At 49.8% G+C, this 22899-nt stretch overlaps 1 protein-coding gene across 3 annotated transcripts in view; it reads left to right on the top strand.

Annotated features, from left to right (window-relative positions):
* SH2D4A (SH2 domain containing 4A) overlaps window positions 1-22640 on the top strand; it is a 56720-nt gene extending 34080 nt beyond the window's left edge. For 2 of the 3 annotated variants that reach the window (XM_010846401.1, XM_010846400.1), the window contains 5 exons: window positions 2139-2250; window positions 3712-3913; window positions 6945-7075; window positions 21095-21315; window positions 22189-22640. In XM_010846401.1, the coding sequence (XP_010844703.1) occupies window positions 2139-2250; window positions 3712-3913; window positions 6945-7075; window positions 21095-21315; window positions 22189-22281 (759 nt within the window). In that variant the 3' untranslated portion in view covers window positions 22282-22640. Of the gene's footprint in view, window positions 1-2138; window positions 2251-3711; window positions 3914-6944; window positions 7076-8192; window positions 8868-21094; window positions 21316-22188 lie in introns of those variants that run through there. The other variant, XM_010846402.1, reaches the window with a different exon arrangement.
* The last annotated feature ends 259 nt before the right edge of the window (window positions 22641-22899 follow it).

The following is a 22899-nucleotide window of genomic DNA, read 5'->3' as shown; positions in this document are numbered from 1 at the left end:
TTCCCATGAAGTTATGGGACCAGATGCCATGATCTTCGTTTTCTGAATGTTGAGCTTTAAGCCAACTTTTTCACTCTCCTCTTTCACTTTCATCAAGAGGCTTTTTAGTTCCTCTTCACTTTCTGCCCTAAGGGTGGTGTCATCTGCATATCTGAGGTTATTGATATTTCTCCCTGCAGTCTTGATTCCAGCTTGTGCTTCTTCCAGCCCAGCGTTTCTCATGATGTACTCTGCATAGAAGTTAAATAAGCAGGGTGACAATATACAACCTTGACGCACTCCTTTTCCTGTTTGGAACCAGTCTGTTGTTCCATGTCCAGTTCTAACTGTTGCTTCCTGACCTGCATATAGGTTTCTGAAGAGGCAGGTCAGGTGGTCTGGTATTCCCATCTCTTTCAGAATTTTCCACAGTTTATTGTGATGCACACAGTCAAAGGCTTTGGCATAGTCAATAAAGCAGAAATAGATGTTTTTCTGGAACTCCCTTGCTTTTTCGATGATCCAGTGGATGTTGTCAATTTGATCTCTGGTTCCTCTGCCTTTTATAAAACCAGCTTGAACATCTGGACATCACGGTTCACGTATTGCTGAAGCCTGGCTTGAAGAATTTGGAGCATTACTTTACTAGCGTGTGAGATGAGTGCAGTTGTGCGGTAGTTTGAGCATTCTTTGGCATTGCCTTTCTTTGGGATTGGAATGAAAACTGACCTTTTCCAGTCCTGTGGCCACTGCTGGAGACTTTTGGGTTCTCTATATAGAGTTTCCTGTCATCTGCAAATAGTGGCAGTTTCAACTCTTCCCTTCCAATTTTTTCTTTGTCTTTTACTTCTTTTTCTTGTCTGATTGTTATAGTTATGAATTCCAATACTACGTTGAATAGAAGTGGCAAGAGTGGGCATCTTTGCCTTGTTCCTGTGGGAAGTTTTCAGCTTTTCACCATTGACGATGATGTTTGGCTGCGGGTTTGTTGTAAATGGCCTTCATTATGTTGAGATATGTTCCCTCTAAACACATACTGATGAGAGTCTGTCTGTTTCACATTCTTTCTCTGCATCTATGGAGATAACCTTGTGGTTTTTGTCTTGTCTTTTGCTGATGTCGTGCACCTCATTGACTGATTTGGGTGTGTAGAGTCATTCTTGTGACCGTGGAATGAATCCAACTTGATCACGGTATAGGATCCTTGTTATGTGTTTTTGGATTCAGTTTACAAATATTTTGTTGAGGAGTTTCGCATCTGTATTATTCAGAGATATTGGCCTGTAAATTTCTTTTTTTTTTTTTTGTAGTGTCTTTGCCTGGTTTGGTGTCAGGGTGACGTTGGCTTCATAGAATGACTTTGGGAGTGTCTCCTTCTCTTCAGTCTTTCGGAAGAGTTTGAGAAGGATTGGTATGAATTCTTCTTTGTGTTTGTGGTAGGATTCCCCAGTGAAGCCATTTGGTCCTGGACTTTTGTTTGCAAGCAGGTTTTTTTTATTATTATTAGAAATTCTATTTCACTTCTAGTAAGTGGTCTATTCAAATCCACTATTTCTTCCTGACTCAGCTTTAGTGGACTGTATTCTTCCAGAAATGTGTCCATTTCCTCTGGTTGTCCACCTGGTTGGCATATAATTGTTCATAGTGTTCTCTTATGATTTTTTATATTTCTGTGGTATCAGTTGTTATCTTCTCATTTCTAATTTTGTTTACTTGAGTTCTGTCTCTCTGTCTTCTTTTGAGCCTGGCTAGAGGTTTGTTAAATTTGTGTATCTTTAAAAAAAAAGTTGTTAGTTTTATTGATCTGTTCTATTGTTTTTGAACTCTATTTATCTTCTCTCTGATCTTTATTATTTCCTTCTTTTTGTTGACTTTGGATTTTGTTTGTCCTTTTTCTAATTCTTTAGGTGGTAAGTTGGGCTGTTTGAGATTTTTTTCTTGTTTCTTGAGGAAGGCCTGTATTTCTATGAACCTCCCTCTTAGAACTGCTTTTCCTGCATTCCATCGATCATGTAAGCGTGTGCTTTCATTTTGGGGCTTTCCGTTCTCTTCCATGCGTCCATATGCTCGTTTCTGTGCTCACTCCGTACGTAGCACCTGCCTCATTGCCGGAAACTGCCGGAGTTCCTCACTAGTGTTTGGTTTTGTTTTTTAAACAGAAGAAAGTGTCAGTGAAGAAAACACAAGATGAAGAAATTAAACAAATAGATGAAGAGAGAACCAAGGAGATTTATAAAAACTGGAAAGAAGATTCGGAGTGGCAGGCTTCTTGTAAGTACCCAGAGGCCTCTGTAACAGTGACACGAAAGCAGCTTGTTCACTTAATAATATGACGACCTGGGAAGCACTTAGAATGGTTGTCCAGAGATATTTTTAACACTAAATTATTACTCAAAGGCTACGGGCCACCTTTTGAATTGCAGCAAGGTTCTCAGCTCATCTTTGCACCAGCAACATTATGATGTATCTAAATGATGGAATGGTATTTAGCTATGAAAAATGTTTTGGAAGAGCGTTTAATGTCCTTGGAATATATTTATATCTGTTTAACTTGAAGAAGAAAAATGATTATAAAAATAGTATGAAAAGCACCCCTGTTTTAAAATGTCTAAGTGTATGAGGGAAAAGGCGTGGAAGGTTAACATATTAACATTAGTTTTCTTGGAGAGGCAGGATTCAAAGTTACTTGTTGGACTTCTTGTTTTTGTGTATTTTTCTCAGCTTTCAACAGTGAGCACATCTAAACTTTGTAATCAGAAGACACAGGGATGACAGGCAGGCTTGTCACATCCTTGCCACACCTGTGGCTGAACCCTGCTTCATTCTGAGTTAGCATTGCCCAGAGAGGGTCCTCCTAGGGAGAGGCCAGTGCCGATGAAGCAGAGCAGAGGGTGAGCGAGGCTGAGGCTGGGAGGATTCGGGTGTGAAGCAGGGTTAGGGCTTCCTTCTGACCTGGACTAGGAAGCCCTAACTGCCCGGTCATCCCTTGAGGCAGTGGGAGGAGCCAGGGACGGGCATGTCCGCAGAATGTTGGGAATTCCTTTACAACGAACACCATTAAAATGACAGTTTTTGTGAAATGAAAATGTTCACCAGATCCCATCACTTCTATGCAGTGAAATCTTAGTGTAATGGAAGATTTTAGGCATTTCTTTGAAGTCAGACATAACAGATTCTGACCAATAATGCCTGAAATGCAGATAAATACCCATAAGGCTTATTCTTACATCCTGCGTCAAGTCCATGATGCTCAGTTGCTGAAATAAAAACTGCCAAAGCCCTTCTGTGTTACAGTGCAATCGTAAGAGGCTGTTTTGGGTCACTTTCATGCACCCACCGAGGCTGTGACTGGCTGTGTAAGAATCATTTCCTTCTTCGGTCTGGGAGGCCGAATCACTCGTGGTTCAGCCACGCAGACTCTGAGCGTGGCCTCTCTGCCCACCCAGCCCGTCCTCAGCCACAAGCCACTGAAGAGCCCCTGATGGTCTGGGGAGGGGCAGTCTCTGGGCTCAAGGATGAGACTGCGGCTTCACCTTGTGTTATCCTGAGACCCTGCTGACCGGACCCTCGCTCGGGCTGAGATTCCTCTCCGCCTTGGCTGCTGCAGGAAGTTCTCGGGCACGGGGCTCCCCTTCCCTCCCCCGTCCCTGCCCCCTCCACTCTGCTCCCCGTCTGCCGCGCTGACTCTGCTCACCGTCTCCGGGCTGACTCGAACCCCACTGTCTCTCCTAGTGCAAAAATCCAAAGCCGCTGATGAGAAGCGGCGCTCCCTGGCCAAGCAGGCCCGGGAGGACTACAAGCGGCTGTCGCAGCGGGGGAGGAGCGGCAAGGGGCAGCAGGGCCCCCCGGGCGGCCCCCAGAAACCCAAGAGGCCCCCGCTCCCCCCCAAGCCTCATTTCCTGAGCCCAGCAGGACAGCCACACACACCTCTCAGGTGAGAAGCTGGGCGGGCGGCTCTAAGTGTAAGTAATTGAGGGTAAGTTGCGTGGCCGCTTCGGGGACAGAGGCTGCCCGTGCCATTCAGTCCAGCCCCACCTCCCAGCCTACGATGCTAAGACACCTGGGCAGGCCTTCATCCCTCCTCGCCTGTAAAATCCCCACTGTGGGTACCACTAACATGCCCAGTAACTTCGTGAAGATACCTAGACAGGTTAGTGACGTCGCATGCCCCCAGCCCAGCCCCTCTCTGGTGACAGCCAGTAAGGGGAGGGGGACGGTTGAGGAGTCGTCCCAGTGGGAACCCCGGGCTTGCTGGCCTTCACGTCACCAGCAGAACTCCATTTTCCACAGATCAGGATGAAAGATTTGATGACGGTTCTCATTCTGGGGCAGCCTTTCCTGGTGGCTCTGAGGGTAAAGAACCTACCTGCCAGTGCAGGAGATGCAAGAGACGCAGGTTCAATCCCTGGGTCAGGAAGATCCCCTGGAGTAGGAAATGGCAACCCACTCCAGTGTTCTTGTCTGGAACATTCCATGGACAGAGGAGCCTGGAGGGCTACAGTCCATTGGGTCCCAAAGAGTCGGACACGACTGAACACACACACTCATTCTGGGATATACAGTTAAGCTCATAGGTTGAGAATTTGGAAATGTTTCTTTTTTTAAATGCAGACTTTATTTGATGATGACGATTACCTTAGCTTTGGGGGTATTAGGCAGAACAATTTGTTTTGGAAGCTCCTTAACGAAAAGTTAAGAAAGTGAAGAGGAACTAAAAAGCCTCTTGATGAAAGTGAAAGTGGAGAGTGAAAAAGTTGGCTTAAAGCTCAACATTCAGAAAATGAAGATCATGGCATCCGGTTCCATCTCTTCATGGGAAATAGATGGGGAAACAGTGGAAACAGTGTCAGAGTTTATTTTTCTGGGTTCCAAAATCACTGCAGATGGTGACTGCAGCCATGGAATTAAAAGACGCTTACTCCTTGGAAGGAAAGCTACGACCAACCTAGATAGCATATTCAAAAGCAGAGACATCAGTTTGCCAACAAATGTCCGTCTAGTCAAGGCTAGAACAGTGGTACCACAGCAGAAACTCCCATACCTTATATTGTTTTGTTTTGTTTTAATTTATTTATTTTAACAGAGGCTAATTACTTTACAGTATTGTGGTGGTTTTTGCCATACATTCACATGACCTTATGTTAACTGATTATAAAATTATTTTCTCCCGGTTATTGCTATTATATGATTTGGTATGTAGACAGATGATATTTAAAATAACTGAGAGAAATCACATATCGATTTAATGAAATACAACTGTCTAAAGCCTTGTCCTCTCTGACATAAACACTAAAAACCCTTCTCTGTTAGGAGTATGGAAAAATAAAGAACAAAGCTCTCCCTTTGTATGAGGTCAGTGGTTATCTTCAGGGTTTTTTCCTAACAGGAATTATGACCTCAGAGGAAGCAGGGGGTGGGCGTTTCCTCTTCTGTGATTATTTCTTTACTCAGAAGAAAGGTTCCATCTGGGGACTTGCGAGCCAGCACGAAATGACCACTCTACAGAGTGGCTGTTTGGGGAGCGAGTTTTTCCTTATGGATAACAAAACAAGGAAGACCCCACAGTGCTGTGACCAGGCGCAGAGCGTGAACTCCTGCCCAGCCCCTCCCGCGCCCGAGCCTGTCTCTGTGTTGGGCCGGGTCCCTGTGGGCTGGGTGCTCCTCCAGGCTCCCCCGAGGGTGGGAACGTGCCGCCATATGTCTGCACCCAGGGCGTTTTTAGAGCTCAGCCCGTGCGACTGATGGCAACAAAGGTGCCCTTTCACGAGGGTTTTAAGATGATGTTTTAAGCTCGGTTAGCTCATTTTTTCCAACTTAAGCCACTTGCATGAAGTGCTTTTTGTGAGGTGGCCAGACTGGATGGTGTCAGGGCTGAGATTTCAAACAGTGATGACCGAGGTCAGCTAGGAGCCGGCCCGGAGAAGGGCAGACACGGACTGTCCGTGGAGTTTCCGCTTGATCACCGAAGATTTCCTGAAGAAAAGGGCCTAATCTGAAGGCTGGGAGGAGAAATCAGCATGTAATCTCGTGTGTGCAGTGTCCGCTCCCCTAGAAGGTCAAGTATTACAGGCTGTTTTCTCCAAACTGCTATCTTCCTATGTACTTGCATGTACATCACGCGTGTATATGTACACGCTGACATGTATGTCACATGTAACTCCTGGTAGCATGTGTTACCATTAAGACATATAAAGAACATAAATTAATTTACATGATATCCAGTAGCTCATTTAGACTCATTGTTTTTACACTGAATTCTGCTCAGAATTAGTGGGCCTGGGACTTGGAAATACATTTATTATTAAAACACTGCAGTGTTGCTTTTTACAATGGAAATTGACTTGGGCCCCAGAACTTAAGTTCTGCTACTGATTTTTATTTCAAAACCATGCTGCTGCATCTTTCTCTTAACCAACCTTCAAACACTCTTCTTTCTTTTACCTTCCATTTCTGAGACTGCCTTTTAGCAGAACTTTTGAAAGTGTGTCAGAGAAGGAAGCAAGTCAGGGAGGTTAGTGGAAACAGGAAGAAGAGGAAATTGAATGATGAAAGTGTTGGGGAAGTTTATTCTATGGCCTTTGGGTTCTTCTGCTTGCAAGCACTTGCTCTCCAGGAAAATATGGGGTGGGGGGCAGAATATTTCACTTTTTAGTGCTGTTTTCTCAATTTTTAATTGGGAGTTAATGGAGCTTCTCACTCATATCAAAAATGAGTTAAACACTGTAGTGTTAACTCAAACCCATGAGTAGTCTACAGGACCGGCAGGGCAGATCCATTCCCCACCCTGTTCCCTGCCTTGGAGGAGCCCTGTGACAGCTGTGTGCAGGGCCCCACCTCAGAAGCTCAGCCGTGTGATCTTCAGACGTGTGTTGTATTTGTGTGTGTGTGTGCGTGCGCACATGAGTTTTGAAAGCATTATTTTCAAATCCAATGACTCTAACTTGCAAACCTTTTACGAATGTCAGGAATCAGAGAGTGAGGAGGCCGGCGTCCAGCCCAGCCCAGGAGGACATCAGGCGCTGGTTCCAGGAGGAGCAGCTTCCTCTGCGGGCGGGCTACCTGGCGGACTCAGACAGCATCGCCCCCTGGTTCCACGGTGAGTGTGCGGCGCTGACCCTGGCGGCGGGTGAGCCAGCAGGAGGGCAGGACAAAGGCTCCCTTCCGCTTGAGCCACCCCAGAGAGGCTCTGATACTGTTCTCAGAAGGTGGATTTTCCCAGCTTTCTCAGGGAGCGGCTGGCACCTGCCAAGTGGGCCGCAGCCTTGGTGGCTGCCAGCAGAGGTTGGTTGATCACTCCAGATGGACACCGTGGGGCGACTGGCAAGGCATTGCCCCCTGGGCCCCTGCACAGGGCACTCGGTTGTGCCCCCCATGGATGGCAGCACCGTCAGTCCGCCCCCCACCCCCAAGCAGGGAGGGGCCACCAGATGTGGTCGGAAGGGCACAGGCCACGTGACCTTGAGCAGATCACGTTCTCTCTTGTTCTTGTTGTTTAGTTGCTAAGTTGTGTCCCACTCTTTGTGACCCCATGGACTGCAGCATGCCAGGCCTCCCTGTCCACGATCTCGCAGAGTTTGCTCGAACCCATGTCCGTCGAGTCGGTGATGCCATCCAACCATCTCATTCTCTGTTGTCCCCTTCCCCTCCTGCCTTCAATCTTTCCCAGCATCAGGGTCTTTTCCAATGAGTCAGTTCTTATCAGGTGGCCAAAGTACTGGAGCTTCAGCTTCAGCCTCAGTGCTTCCAATGAATATTTAGGGTTGATTTCCTTTAGGATTTGGTTCTCTGTAGTGAATCCATTTATCCGAGCCTCATTTTCCTCATGCATTAAATGAAGGGGTTGAGCACTGTGACCTTCAATTAAAAGTTCTGTGGTTTTGAACCCTGCAGTTAAGGCTGCGAGATGGGCTTGTTGGAGGCTAAGCAGAGGTCAGCTCATAAAGCATATCTTCATTCGATGCTTGAAACTGGACTCATTCAAACCGTCTATTTACCCTGCACCCACCTCACTGACCTCTCAGCTTCTTGGATTTCAAAAACAGGCAGTGACTTTCTGTCTGCTGCTTCTGCGAGTTCTGTGGTTGGGTTGGATTATCACTGGCTCTGTGGACAACAAAAGCTTTAAGACAGAAATCACGTCCTCTCACAGAGAACGCTTGTCCTAACGGGTGTCTTGGTTTGAGCTGTGTTTAAGACTACTCTCTTTTCAGTAGGATCATCTCACGTAGAAATAGAGCCACAAAAATCAGCTACCAAACCCATAGGATGGCAAACTCCTCTGAGAAAGAACCATGTCGTCTGTGGCAGGCTCTCTGCGAAGGGACTGCTTTTACAGGTGCAGCAGAACCATCTCGTTTTCCCTGAAAATGCAGGTTCTCTGGGGACTGAGGTTTTGTAACTGTCCATGCCCAGAGGAGCCCCCTCTGTCTCCCAGGAGGAGGTCTTAAGCCTCCTTCCCCTTCTGCTCTCCTCTGAAGATACTGGGGGAGGGACTGACAACGGTGAACAGAAAGAACATGGTCAGCACCTCCACCATCTCGCGTTGCCTGTGTTCTTTTTTTAAGATAAGCAGTGAGGAAATCGGCCTCTCTGTAGTCTCTGTGTTGCTGGGCAGAAGATGCTGCTCTTCCTGGTCCCAAGGGTGCTAGCTTTTTAACTGCAGGGAGTGAGACATTCAAAGTGCTGATGTTGTTAAAAATCCTGATACTTTAATAGGCAGTTCTACTTGAAAGAGTTGCTATGAGCTAGGAAGACACAGTTGGACTAAAAATTTAGTTGAAGCTTTGGTTGAAATATAAGACTCTTGGATTTTACCTGTCATTTATTAATTGCTATTGTTGATGATTTATTTACATTTATACAAATATTTATCATAGCTGTATCAGTCGTGTCTGACTCTTTGTGATCCTGTGGACTGTAGCCCACCAGGCTCCTCTGTCCATGGGATTCTCCAGGCAAGAATACTGGAGTGGGTGGCCATGCCCTCCTCCAGGGGATCTTCTCGACCCAGGGATTGAACTGCGTCTCTTACATTTCCTTCATTGGCAGGTGGATTCTTCACCATTAGCTCTGCCTAGGAAGCCCGTTGTAAGCAAAGTAAATAATATGATATGATATAGTGATGTAATTGGAGAAGGAAATGGCAGCCCACTCCAGTGTTCTTGCCTGGAGAATCCCAGGGACGGGGAGCCTGGTGGGCTGCCATCTATGGGGTCACACAATGTCGGACACAACTGAAGTGACTTAGCAGTAGCAGTGATGTAATAGTAAATACACAGCCATGTAATGAGTGTAAATTATTATCTTTACTTTTAAGAAGAAAAAATTTTGCATTTCTATGATAAAGAGAAGAGGGACCACAGCTCATCTTTTTGAAACATAACTGTTTACTAGGAAACGTGTTTTGAAATAACAGGATGGCAATTTGCTGTTGGTTTGCCATCTTCCTTTCATTGACTCACACCCCTAAATCACCCTTCGTAAGTTACTGTTTTGGCCACCTAATTTTCCCCTGATGGAGTCTGTATTTCACCCCTTTTTCTAAATTAGCTTTGAGTAAGAATGGGGGTCAGAAGGCAGGGACCAGGGAAGTGAGGGCAGCTGGGCCTCTGGCTTGTGGGGAGGGCAGGGGCTGCACACCGTTGGTGAGGCAGGACCCCAGAGGATGCGGCAGGACCCCAGAGGATGTTGGTGAGGCAGGACCCCAGAGGATGCGGCAGGACCCCAGAGGATGTGGCAGGACCCCAGAGGATGTTGGTGAGGCAGGACCCCAGAGGATGCGGCAGGACCCCAGAGGATGTGGCAGGACCCCAGAGGATGTTGGTGAGGCAGGACCCCAGAGGATGCGGCAGGACCCCAGAGGATGTTGATGAGGCATGACCCCAGAGGATGCAGCAGGACCCCGGAGCACCCCAGAGGATGCGAGAACTTAGGGGAGGGGGCAGGGCACTCGTTTGGGGTGTGATGACTTTGAAGGTTCTTTGGGGCCGTTGTGTGAAACGGTCCCTGGGGCAGCGAGACTAATGGGTCAGAGCTGGAGATAATAGATCATCAGCACATAATTGGAAGCATGGAGGGCGTGGGGTTTTCCAGGGGTGAGCTGGGAAGGTGTGAGAGAGGAGCTGAGGGAGCGCCAGGCAGCACCTAGCACGGTGGCAGGGAGGAGCAGGTGGACAGCAGGTCCAGCTTCCTTCTTGCTCAGGGAAGATCAGGCTCTGAAGGCCTTCAACTGTTGAGACGGGGCCGCCCATACCAGGGAGGGTTTTTCTCTCCTCCTTTGAACATGGTTTTTCTAATTACGAAACATTTTACACAAAAACAGTACAGGGGAAAATAAATCCAGTGCCAGTGATGTAACAAGTATTTTAGCTGCTCTCCAGATAGGGGGAGTGTTAAAAGCCATATTTACTTTGTATCTATTTTTACTAGGAAATAAACCCTGAAAGACAGAATTAAGGCTCCTTTTTCACTCTGTTTTGATGCTGTTTCCTCTTCCCAAGGGATGAACCACTCTTCTGAAGCTGACTTTCCCATCCATATTTGCATTTTATTACATGTATACATGTGTGGGTACTTCAGTAAAATATATTTTAAAAATATAAAACACAGGTATGCATATGTTTCTACAAAACAGAACAATGTGTTTAACATTTAACATATAACATGGTATCATGTGTAGACATTCTTCTGAAACATACATTTTCTGTCAATATTATGTTAAGTGGGTTTTCCCTTGTTTATAAAGGTGGACTAATCATTAGTGGTATTTGTAGTGCAGTATTTTATGATATATGTTATTTATATATTTATAATACACATTCTATAAAACACGTAATCTTTTGTGTTTGATGATATATATTTTATCACACACACATACACACGTGTGTCATTACTCATTCATCTCTTCTCCTATATTTGGTACAATTTTTTTGCTGTTATGGAAAATGATGTGGTATTCACCCTGAACTTGCCTCCTTGAACACATTTGTGATCATTTCTTCAGGGTGTGTATTTAGAAGTGAAATTGCTGGGAGGTAGGATACGAACCTCTTTAAGTGTTGCCGGATGTCTTCCAAAGTCATTAAACAAAGTTAAACTCCCACCAGCTTAATCTTACCAGTGGAACCACCTTGTTTTAATTTGCATTGATTTGTCCTCAGTTTAGCTTTTCAGGGTTCCTAGATAGGTGGGTGTCTTCTTCTGTTATTCCTTGTAATCATTTGACCATTCTTTCTGGTCAATTCAATGCCCCAAGGCAGCACAGAGTTTTCTTAGCTCCTAGCTTGGAAAGGTGGCTTCCCTGGTGGCTCAGACGGTAAAGAATCTGCCTGCAATGCAGGAGACCAGGGTTTGATCCCTGAGTCAGGAAGATCCCCGGGAGAAGGGAATGGCAACCCACTCCAGTATTCTCGCCTGGAGAATCCCATGGACAGAGGAGCTTGGCGGGCCACCGTCTTTGGGGTCACAAAGAGTTGGACGTGACTGGAGAAGGCAATGGCACCCCACTCCAGTACTCTTGCCTGGAAAATCCCATGGACAGAGGAGCCTGGTGGGCTGCGGTCCATGGGGTTGCTAAGAGTTGGACACAACTGAGCGACTTCACTTTCATTTTTTACTTTCATGCATTGGAGAAGGAAATGGCAACCCACTCCAATGTTCTTGCCTGGAGAATCCCAGGGACAGGGGAGCCTGGTGGGCTGCCGTCTATGGGGTCTCACAGAGTCAGACACGACTGAAGCAACTTAGCAGCAGCAGAGCAACTAATACACACAGCTTGGAAATGTAGTGTGATGCAGGCTTAGTACCAGACTCCCGAGATGGATCACTGGGTTTGAGTTGTGTTTTCTCCTCTGTGAATGGAGGTAATAATAGAATCTACACCACAGCATTGTTTCTAAGTCAGCTGACATCTGAGAAGGCTTAGGCCCTGGTGCAGCGTCTCTGTTGTGACTCATCAGCCTAAGAGAAAGTTTACCCCTCTGGTTCCCTCTGCCCTTCTCCTCCTCATCAGCCTCACCCCGCCAAAAAGTGTTGTCTTCAGTAACAGCATCACGTACAAGGATGAGGCAGCACTTCAATAACATAGATCTTAATTATTTTCAATTATTTACTTAGGGCCTGTCCTTGACAATAGCTTCCCTGGTGGCTCAGACGGTAAAGCATCTGCCTGCAATGTGGGAGACTCGGGTTCGATCCCTGGGTCAGGAAGATCCTCTGGAGAAGGAAATGGCAGCCCACTCCAGTACCCTTGCCTGGAAAATCCCATGGACAGAGGAGCCTGGTAAGCTACTGTCCATGGGGTCGCAAAGAGTTGGACACGACTGAGCGACTTCACTTGTCCTTGATAAGTCTAGAGCCCAGGAGGTCACCCCAGAAGGCAGCAATAATCTGGAAGGACCAAAGGAGAGCCACCCTGCAAACAGGGAATGAAGTTGCTTGCAATCATCCCAGGCAGTTACGGTTGCGTGTGGGGTCAGCAGGGAGGGTGTGGAAAGACGGCAGTGTGTGCTGCGGTTGCTGAACAGTGCTGTCGCTTTCTTAGGTTTATAATCTGAGTATTGTAGTCCGTTTGGTTTTGTTTCCTCAAGAAGGATTGTCTTCTTCTCTCTCTGTCCTCACCACTTACCTCCTCTCACGCATGAGTGTTCAGGACTGTCTTGATCGTCAAGTACGATCCGTGTTTTTATCCATCTCATTCTCCCGAGTAGCCACCCTGTTACAGCACCTTCTGGTCTGGGCTGTTGGTGCAGTTGGCGATAAGTGTTGAGAAGCCCTCTTGGCTAACTTGACACCCCGCTGAACATGGCCATTTCACTCATCCTGTCTCTTGCTATGGGTCCCCAAAGTAGGTAGGTATATAATTAACTGTACTCACTTTTTGAAGAAAAGGGCTGGGGAACAAGTAAAACTGAAGTTGGAAGGTCCATCCATCACCCCACAGACCCATTTCTTCACTCTGTCCATCAGCATTTTCCTACTTCTGTGAAACATTTAGCAGTGTCAGGAGCTTAGGAGCCAGCAGAGGCTGCGAGTGGGAAGACGGGAAAAAGATGGAAGGAAATGCACAAACAGATTTCTGATTTGGGAGATCTCTAATTGCTTCTGTTGTTGTTAGAGAATTCACATGCTTGCTTCATGCATCAATAGTTGATCATTATTCCTCTGAAAGGTAATTTACACTTCCTTATCCAAATATGGAAGTGATTAGATGGTTGATTAAATATTTCCACCTGATTTATTTCTTTTAAACGTCTTTGCTTTTGTGGCATATGATCAAACCTGCTCTCCAAATGCTTTACATTTTTAAAAACCTTTGTATTTTAAGCTACTTAAAAAGTAAATCCGTTTAACATCTACAGGATACCAACACAGTTCATACCACAGCTATTTTGATTGCTTCCATTTTTCCTGCATAGCTCAGTCATGTCCGACTCTTTGTGATCCTGTGGACTGTAGTCCGCCAGGCTCCTCTGTCCATGGGGATTCTCCAGGCAAGAATACTGGAGCAGATAGCCATGCCCTCCTCCAGGGGATCTTCCTCACCCAGAGATCGAACCCAGGTCTCCCACATTGCAGGCAGATTCTTTACCATCTGAGCCACCAAGGAAAGCCCAAGAATACTAGAGTGGGTAGCCTATCCCTTCTCCAAGGGAACCTCCTGACCGAGGAATTGAACCAAGGTCTCCTGCCTTGAAGGTGGATTCTTTACCAGCTGAGTTACCCGGGAAGCCCCTCCATTTTTGATACACCCTTCAAATCTTCATTCTCCAAGGGGGTTAAATCGTATCCATTTCTCTGGAGGCAGTTACTCTCTCAAACCTAGGTTCCCTGGAGAGAAGTGTCCAGGAAGAGTCCTGTGTCTGTCCTCCCAGTGTTACTGAGTCCAAGCTCACTGCTCGCCACGTGATGGGCCAGCACATTATTAGATAAAGTGCTGGGACATGGAATAGTAACTTTATTTGGAAAGCCAGAAGATCAAGAAGATGGTGGACAAATGTTCCATAGAAGCATCTTCCCCAAGTAAAAATTCAGGCTTCTTTTATACTAAAAGGGGAGGGAGGTATGGTTGGCTGATGCAAACTTCTTGGTATTGGAATCCTTTGTTCTTGCAGCTGTCTCCGTAGGTCAGGTCATAATGTTCCTGTAAACCTCCAAAGAGACAAATGTTATTCTCTGTTCTGCAACTTTTTATCTCTGTGTGAATGTAAAAGAGTTACACCCTTAAAAGGTCAGAGGCTTGAGAATGGGCTTCCTGTATATTTCAGGCTATGGGTAACATTCTTTCTAGAAAAGGTGCAGAACCCAGCACGACTCAGCACAGGCCACAGGGCACAAAAGTTAGATAGAAAAAAGAAATGGATGCAACATGGAGTCAGTGTTGCTCTTCCCAGTTACTCTTCACTGCGCCACCCAGGCTCCGTCAGCACAGTCCTCCAGGGCAGACTGTGTATACCTGGAGGGGTTGCATTGAGAAAGTCTCACAGAAGCCTCCCAAGATTTCTTTCAGGCTAAAACCTTAATGAACCTGGACCCTGGCACCCTTAAGTGATCATCTGTCTTCCAGCCATTTTCCTGAGGCTTGGAGATTTCTTACTTGTGGGGCCATCAAAATTCTGCCCATCTCTCACAAAGGGATTTTCAAGCTTTGTCTTGACTTACACACAAAGACTGATGGGTGTGACTTTCCAAAGTCACCCTAATATATCCACCCTGCCTCACCTACACCTGTGATTCATCTCCCTCATGGAGTGGGAGAGGCTGTGGCTGGCAGCAGGAGGATCTGGGTGCCTGTGTGTGATAGGGAAGGGCACTGGAGGTCTTGACCTTGGGAGGCCCCAGCAGAGCCTGAGCCACGAGCCCGAGGACTCCCCTCCGCTCAGTACCAAAGCTTCATCTGCACTGCGGCCTCAGAGCGCTTTGTCCACGTTACTCTCCGCAGCGCTCCGCTGTGCCTGCCTAGCCTTAGCTAGTTCTGAACTAACCAAAGATAAAGATAAAGGTGTGAAAGCCAGAGTACTCCTACAGATTTGAGAAGCGCTGGCTTCTCTGCAGCGAATACTACACAATTGCCTGGGAGACCCTGACTTTTTTCAGACATTACCCCGTGCAGCAAACTTGCTGCAAAACTCTTAGCATCTTTTTCCACTACTGTTGAGAGGAGTTCATGAACCTCAAAGCCCTCCCTTGGGTTTTTCAGATGCTGCTGTGGGGTCCTTGCCCTGATGCTGCCGGCCATCACTGCCTGCCTGTGCCGGGAGCCCTGCGCTTCCCATTACTGACGCCCGGGGGCTCCAGGCTTGTGGTTCCCGCTGTGTTCTTGGAGGGGCCTGAGAGGCGAGACAGAGGGGAGCGGGTGGGTCCTGCTAAGGAGAGCGGCTCTGCTGGAGGGTTTTACTTGGGATATTTTACATGGATATTAAATCCACGCTTTTGCTGTCACACTTTCTTCGTTGTCACATGCCCGTGTCCTGGATTTCTGCGGTCACCGTCAGAGCAGGCTGGACACTGCTCCTTGACGCTGGTGGCGGGGAGAGTGGGGAGAGGAGCCAGCTTGCTGGTGACAAGTGCGTCCCCAGGGCCACGCTGCCTGCACCCAGCTCCCCGTCCCCCACCAGCCGGCTGCGTGGCCTCAGCAAGTCGCATGACTCCTGCACTTGCCTGTCATCTGTCCGGATAATCCATTACCTGCCTCCCAGGGCTGGTCGGAAAACTCGGTGAGGTGTAACGCAACGTACTCAGAACTGTGTGTGATGCATGCTCAGTCACCTTCAGTAAGTGTTTGCCATTAAGGTGATGAAGTGAGAACACATGATGTCATTTTAATCTTTGAATTCCTAGGGAAACATTATGAATAATATTTTAAGAGCTCTGACCACTTTTCCTCATCCCTAAGGTACCTGAGCCCTGGCAGCTCAGCTGGTATAAAGAATCTGCCTGAGTGCAGGAGATCCCAGTTCGATTCCTGGGCCAGGAATCCCCTGCAGGAGGGCACGGCAACCCACTCCAGTCTTCTTGCCTGGAGACTCCCACGGACAGAGGAGCCTGGCGGGCTACAGTCCATGGGGTCGCAGAGAGTCGGACACGACTGAGAGACTAACATTTGAACTTCCAAGGTGCCTGAGTGCTCAAGGGTCCATGTCAGCATCGTGTGGGTCTCCTTCTAGGCAGAGGACCAGGGCAGGACCCAGAGCCTCTCTGAACCTGTGTCCCATACGTGCTGAAGGATCAGAGGGTGAGGTAGGGAGAGCTCTCTCCCGACTGTGACTCGCCAGGGGTGACGTGTACCCTCTCAGTCTGCAGGGTTCTGCTTGGAAACACCTCCGGCTTTTCTCTCGTCCACCCGGCCCTGGGCAGGTGGCAGCGCAGGGCTCTGAGGTCACCCTGAAGCAGAGCTATGTTCCATCCAGAACGTCGACCTGGTGCCATGCCCTCTGCACCACCATCTGGGGCAGAGAACATGGGAAAGATGACAAGAGGAGAGGTTGAGACAGCACCGGGATCTCCACCGCCCCAGCAGACCCCATGAGATCAGGGAGCCCCGAAGGCGCCGGCTGGGGCTTCTTTGTCCACGACTGCCGAACTCTGAGCTGAGGGGTCGTAGGGATCACGGTGCATCGTCTCCACACATAGGGACTGCAGCCGGTAATCACTGAAAAACACATCTTCTTTAGGCTGCCCAAGTAGGAAACGAACACCTCTTTGTGAAATCAATCTCATTTTAAATTCTCGGCCAACTCCAGAAAAGTTTCATGAGCTCGGTGGGTTGGGCTCAGCCAAGCCCTGAGCAGGAGCCTGAAACCACCACTAACTTGTCCTGTAGCTTCGGGTGCCTACCCTTCTTTCTCAGCTTTCCCATCTGTAAAACGGCCATCGCTCGCTCGCTCGCTTAGTCGCTCAGTCGTGTCTGACTCTTTGCGACCCTATGGACTGTAGCCCGCCAGGCTCCTCTGTCCGTGGGATTCTCCAGGCAAGAATACTGCAGGGGGCAGCCATCTCCTTCTCCAGGGGATCTTCCCAACTCAGGGATCGAACCCAGGTCTCCTGTGTTGCAGGCAGATTCTTTACCATCTGAGCCACCAGGGAAGACCCCCAAATGGCCATGCTTCTGCTTATTCTAAAGCTGTTTGGGGAAGAAACACAGTGAGTAGGAGCTTCTGGAGCCTGACACGCCTGCCAGGGGCAGGTGTTCTGGAGGGTGGGTGTGAGCTTGGCTTCTCTGGTCTGGCCTTTGGTTCCAGCCTGCGCTCTAGACCCACCTTGGGACCTCTGAGACACGGGCCTTCCCCTCTGTGCTCGGTGGGCCGTGACAGCACCTCTTCTCCAGGCCTCAGTGAGGATCAGATAAGGGAATGCCCACCTGGGGGAGGGCCAGGCAGACGTGAAGAGCTCTCAGTGCTGTTGTTACTGAGTTCTCATTCGTTTGGTTATTAAACACGGCTTGTCCAGGTGCTGGAAGCAGGGCACACAGGTGTGTGTGTGGCTCAGGCCTGGGGGTACCTCGGAGAAACACGAGGGCACCCCTGGTCCCTGTTATCAGCTCTCAGCCTAGTGGCAGTGGGTGCTGGGGTTGTCCTGGAGAGGGACGTTTCTCACTTGACTGTGAGCGAGGTATGTGCTAGACCTTCCCCGGGCGTCTTCTGGGTAGCAGTTCCCGAGGGCGTGAAGATAAACTAGGAGCGGTGGTTGCTCACGAGGAGGCGGGGCGGGGAGAGACTGCAGGGCGTGCCAGGGTCCTTTCCAGAGCTGTGGACCGTGCTAGCTGGGTGGAGGTGGGGCTGAGTGAGCCCTTGGAGAGGCCGGAGGGAGGCAGCCTGGGGGGTCATGGCCTCAGCAGGGGCTGGAGGAAGACCACTGTCTGTACTAGAACCAATTTCTTAGCGTCACGCCCTGGGCAGGGGTCCCCCGGTGATTAGCGTCTGATGCTGGACTTCGGTTTTGCGTGCAAGAGCCCCCTTTGCAGGCAGACCAAGCTCGCTGCTTGGCCATGACCTCAGCCAGACCTCCCTGGAGGCCCCCGCTGCCCTCGATGACATCGGAAGAAACTGCATGTCGACCTGTGTCATCAGATGCCCCGAGAGCTCGTGCCCTTCAGGAACGCCGACCCTGCGGTGAAGCGAATGAGCAAAGCCTGGTCCCCGCGGCGCTCACCTTCTGCACCTGCCGTGGGCGCCACCGAGGGGAGAGGGGCCCCGCGCTGCTGGAGCCGAGGCCGAGCCGGGGTTTGTGCACCCTGAGAACAGCTACAGGGGCTCGCGGACGGTCTGATTTGCAGCTACTCTATGACCTGACTTGAGGAGGAATTTGTCTCATTCTGGTTATAATAATCTTCCAGAATGGCTTTTGTTCTAGGAATCGGACTCCATCATGCTGAAATCCAGATATTATAAATGACGACATCTATACCGTCTGTTGAAGTCACTTGGAATTTCAGAGTCAGCCTGTCAGGGAGGGGAGAGAAATCTTTCCAGGATGAAGTCACTGAGCAATCCCCCTGGTTTTAGACAGCGTAAGACCCAGAGTCTTCACACTGCAGCCCCTGCAGGCCCTGGGCAGGCTGGTCATCGGTGGCCTGGGTTCAGCCTCCAATGCCCACAGTGGGACTGGGTGTGTAGAAGGTGAAACAGGCAGGAAGGAGCAGTCGCTGCGGGGATGCTCACCTGGGCATTAGTTGGGCGCCTGACATAGACACCCGGCAGTGACCCCAGGGGCTCCTCAGAGTCGCAATGCCTGCTGTGTCCAGCACCTTAGTCTCATCAGGAAAGGGCAGGAAGGCGATTGGACTGGACTCAGCGGCCTGCGGGGCAGGGTCCTGGCAGAGCCGGGACCCCAGGGGAGAGGCTGCTTGCTTCTTCCCTCACAGACGCGTTTCCTGTCCATGAGGGGATGGCTGCAGGCCCTGCCATTGCCCCGCGTCACCCTGGAGCTGAGCCCCCACACCCAGACGTGCGGGTTTGGGCCCTGCAGGGTAGACGGGGCTGGACGGGGCCTGGGGAGTGTGTGATCTCTAATTCTCCCTTCTCAGAGGTTTACTTACAGAAAAGAACAGAAGTGGTTTCATTTGACGTTTTACTTTGGATCCTTAGGTTTAATTCTCAATTAACTTTACTAACTTTAGTCTTATCGAACTAAGGAGCTGTGATAATCCATTGCCTTTTCACCAGGAGGCCTTTTGGGTTTCTCCCTAATCGTAATACTGAGTGTCAGCATGGAAGAGGCGGGAGGTTCCGTCTGCTGACGCGGGAAATGCTGCTCTCTGCCCAGAGCTCAGAGCAGCTCACCATCCTGCCAGCACGTGTCTGCACACTTCCTCTCTGTCTTATCATGTCGTGGGCTCACCTGAAGAATTACAGATGAGGAGGAGCAAGAAGGGAAACCGGGAGCATGGGTCAGACCTCAGGAGTGTGGACTAATTGGGGGGAAAGGCTGGTCTTGAATTACTGTGAATTCATGAGGCATCCTGGAGAAGACAATGGCACCCCACTCCAGTACTCTTGTCTGGAAAATCCCATGGACGTAGGAGCCTGGTGGGCTTCAGTCCATGGGGTTGCGAAGAGTCGGACACGACTGAGCGACTTCACTTTCACTTTTCACTTTCATGCATTGGAGAAGGAAATGGCAACCCACTCCAGTGTTCTTACCTGGAGAATCCCAGGGACGGGGGAGCCTGGTGGGCTGCCGTCTATGGGGTCGCACAGAGTCGGACACAACTGAAGCGACTTAGCAGCAGCAGCAGCAGCAGCAGCAGCATGAGGCATCCAAACTATGCGTATGTAGTGTAACATGTGTGTGTGTGTGTGTGTGTGTGTGTGTATGAAGAGTGGCGTCCTTTTGAATATCCATGAAGACACAAATAGATAGTATGCATATATACACGTGGGGCTTCCCTGGTAGTTCAGCTGGTAAAGAATCCGCCTGCAATGCAGGAGACCTCGGTTCAACTTCTGGGTTGGGAAGATCCACTGGAGAAGGGACAGGCTACCCACTCCAGTATTCTTGGGCTTCCCTGGTGGCACAGACAGTAAAGAATCCACCCACAATGCAGGAGATCTGGGTTCCATCGCTGGGTTGGGAAGATCCCCTGGAGGAGGGCGTGGCAACCCACTCCAGTATTCTTGCCTGGAGAATCCCATGGACAGAGGAGCCTGCGGGCTACAGTCCACAGGGTCACAAAGAGTCGGACACAACTGAGCGACTAAGCACAGCACAAAAACACACATACGTGTGTATGCCTGCCATCTCTTGCTTCATTCCTTTAAAGGAAGCCTCATTTAGGAGTAGTCGTAGCAGAGGACACTGTCACTAACTCGCTGACACCTGGCCAGGGTGCCCGCCTTCGGCACTGCCAGCCTTTGGCACTAGATCACTGTCTGTAGTGAGGCTGTTCTGTGCGTGGGGGGAGGTTTGGCAGCATCCCCGCCTCCATGCACTGGAGGAGACTGGAGCCACCCCACCCCCCAGCCCCAGTGTCTGAGACGTTTCCAGACATTTCTCCGGTGAGAACTCCTGCTCCAGATCTCGTAGGATCATTCCCAGGCCCCAGGGTCCCCATCAGTCAACTTGGGAGATCTGACCCTCCCAGGATGACCATCTGGGAGGTCATACCACTCAGAAGCCACATGACGCCCATGCTTGTCACTGGGTGTGCACGTGGAAACGTGTTCTGAGGAGCGAGCGCTCCATTCGTACTGCATACGGGCCAAGTCGCTTCAGCGGGGCCCAACTCTTTGCGACCCTATAGACTGTAGCCCACCAGGCTCCTCTGTCCATGGGGATTCTCCAGGCAAGAATACTGGAGTGGGTTGCCATGCCCTCCTCCAGGGAATCTTCCCCACCCAGGGATCAAACCCAGGTCTCTTATGCCTCCTGCATTGGCAGGCGGGTTCTTTACCTCCACACTGCCCTGGGAAGCCCTCCACTTGTACCACACATTTGCTTATGGAACCTACCCCCATCCCAGGTACCAAATACCAGAAGACAAACCACACTACTGCTCCAAGAAAACCCAATGTGGATTTAGGGCAGCTCAGGTCGTTACTGGCTTTATCCACATGGCTGTGTTTAGCAGGGGGAAGCTTTGGAAATGATGTGGCTGAAACCCCTGCCCTTCTTTCTGCAGGAATCCTCACCGTAAATAGAGCGAATGAGCTTCTGAGCACCTGTGTGCCGGGCAGCTTTCTGATCCGGGTCAACGAGAAGGTCAAGGGCTACACCTTGTCCTACCAGTCCGAGGACGGCTGCAAACACTTCCTCATAGATGCCTCCTCGGACTCATACAGCTTCCTGGGCGTGGACCAGCTGCAGCACGCCAGCCTGGCCGAGCTGGTGGAGTACCACAAGGTGCGGGCCTGCGCGCGCTTCATTCGCTCGGCGACGGGTGTCCTGCAGCTGCCCTGACGGTGAAAGGCAGCTGCTCGGAAAAGAACGGAGACGAGCAGTGGGAGATCAGGCCCCCGCTTCGATAACTCCTCCCGATAATGGTGCTCATGCTCAATCGTGTCCTACTCTCTGTGACACTATGGACTGTAGCCCGCCAGGCTCCTCTGTCCGTGGGATTCTCCAGGCAAGAATACTGGAGTGGGTTGACATTTCTTCTTCCAGGGGATCTTCCCGACCCAGGGAATGAACCCACATCTCTTTCACCTCCTGCATTAGCAGGCGAATTCTTTTAACCTCTGAGCCATGTGGGTAACCTTCCCAATAACAAGGACTGTTAATTGCATTTCCTTTATCACTGAACCTGGTCCCTCCTCATATACTCAGGGAGAACCCAGTGGGGCAGAGAATGCACGAGATGATGCAAAATCTGTGCAGTCCGATCACATCTGAGAACACTTTTTCTTAAGTACAGCTGATTTACAGTGTTGTGCTAATTACTGCTGTACGGCAGAGTAATTCCGTTATATATGTACACACAGACACATTCTTTTTTAAAAATACATTCTTTTCCATATGAGAACACCCTTAAGTGAGAGCACAAGCCTGGGAAGGAGGGAGACCACAGGGCAGCTTGTGGACAAAAAATCTCTCTTTCGGGGTTGCCTAAGCCAAGAAAGCTTAGTGTAAAGCGAGGGGAGACCAGAAGCTGTGTGCTCCGGCAAGGCACGAAGGGCTTCTTGTGAAAGTGTCCTGTAAATAAGACGCGGGAACCTGGGCTGATGCCCCTGCCGCTCTCGGGGGGCTGCAGCCTGACCTGTACTGTCTCCCTCACAGGAGGAGCCCATCACCTCCCTGGGGAAGGAGCTCCTTCTGTACCCCTGTGGTCAGCAGCGAGAGCCGCCCGACTACCTGGAGCTGTTTGAGTGACAGCCCTGCAGCCAGCAGACCCTGCGGCACATACGTGAGAAGCCACGGCGAGCCGACCCCGACCAAGTGAAAGGACCCTTGAGGTCCCATAAAGATCTCTGCACACGTGCTGGAGTTTCACGCCAAGAGGGAATCACCTCCTCCATGCCATACATGCTCCAGCAGTAAAGGGAGACGGACCCACAATTCCACAGCTCCTAACACGAAGGCCACGACACTGACGACGTGTGAAACAGACCAAGAAACCGGTACCTCGTAGGAATTAAGCGCGAGCAAAATCGCTTTGTCTGACTCTGTGCGACCCCATGGACTGTAGCCCACCAGGTTCCTCTGTCCATGGGGTTCTCCAGGCGAGGATACTGGAGTGGGTTGCCATGCTCTCCTCCAGGGGATCTTCCCGATCCGGGGACCAAACCCGCATCTCTTACATCTTCGGCATCAGCAAGCGTGTTCTTTACCACTAGCGCCACCTGGGAAGCTGGTCGGAATAAAGGGACACCTCAAAACCAGACTCTCCCACGGCCTCACGGGAAGGTCTCAGGCTCCTGTTCAGGTGAGGTTCAGGTGGCATTGGGGGCTGAGCCGACCACTCCCACCCACCTCACTGGGCGTGTGGCA

This window comes from Bison bison, unplaced genomic scaffold, assembly GCF_000754665.1.
Source record: "Bison bison bison isolate TAMUID 2011002044 unplaced genomic scaffold, Bison_UMD1.0 scf7180017864236, whole genome shotgun sequence".
In the NCBI taxonomy this organism is placed as follows: domain Eukaryota; kingdom Metazoa; phylum Chordata; class Mammalia; order Artiodactyla; family Bovidae; genus Bison; species Bison bison.
Note: the sequence above shows the minus strand (reverse complement) of the source record. Positions and strands in the feature narration are given on the sequence as shown.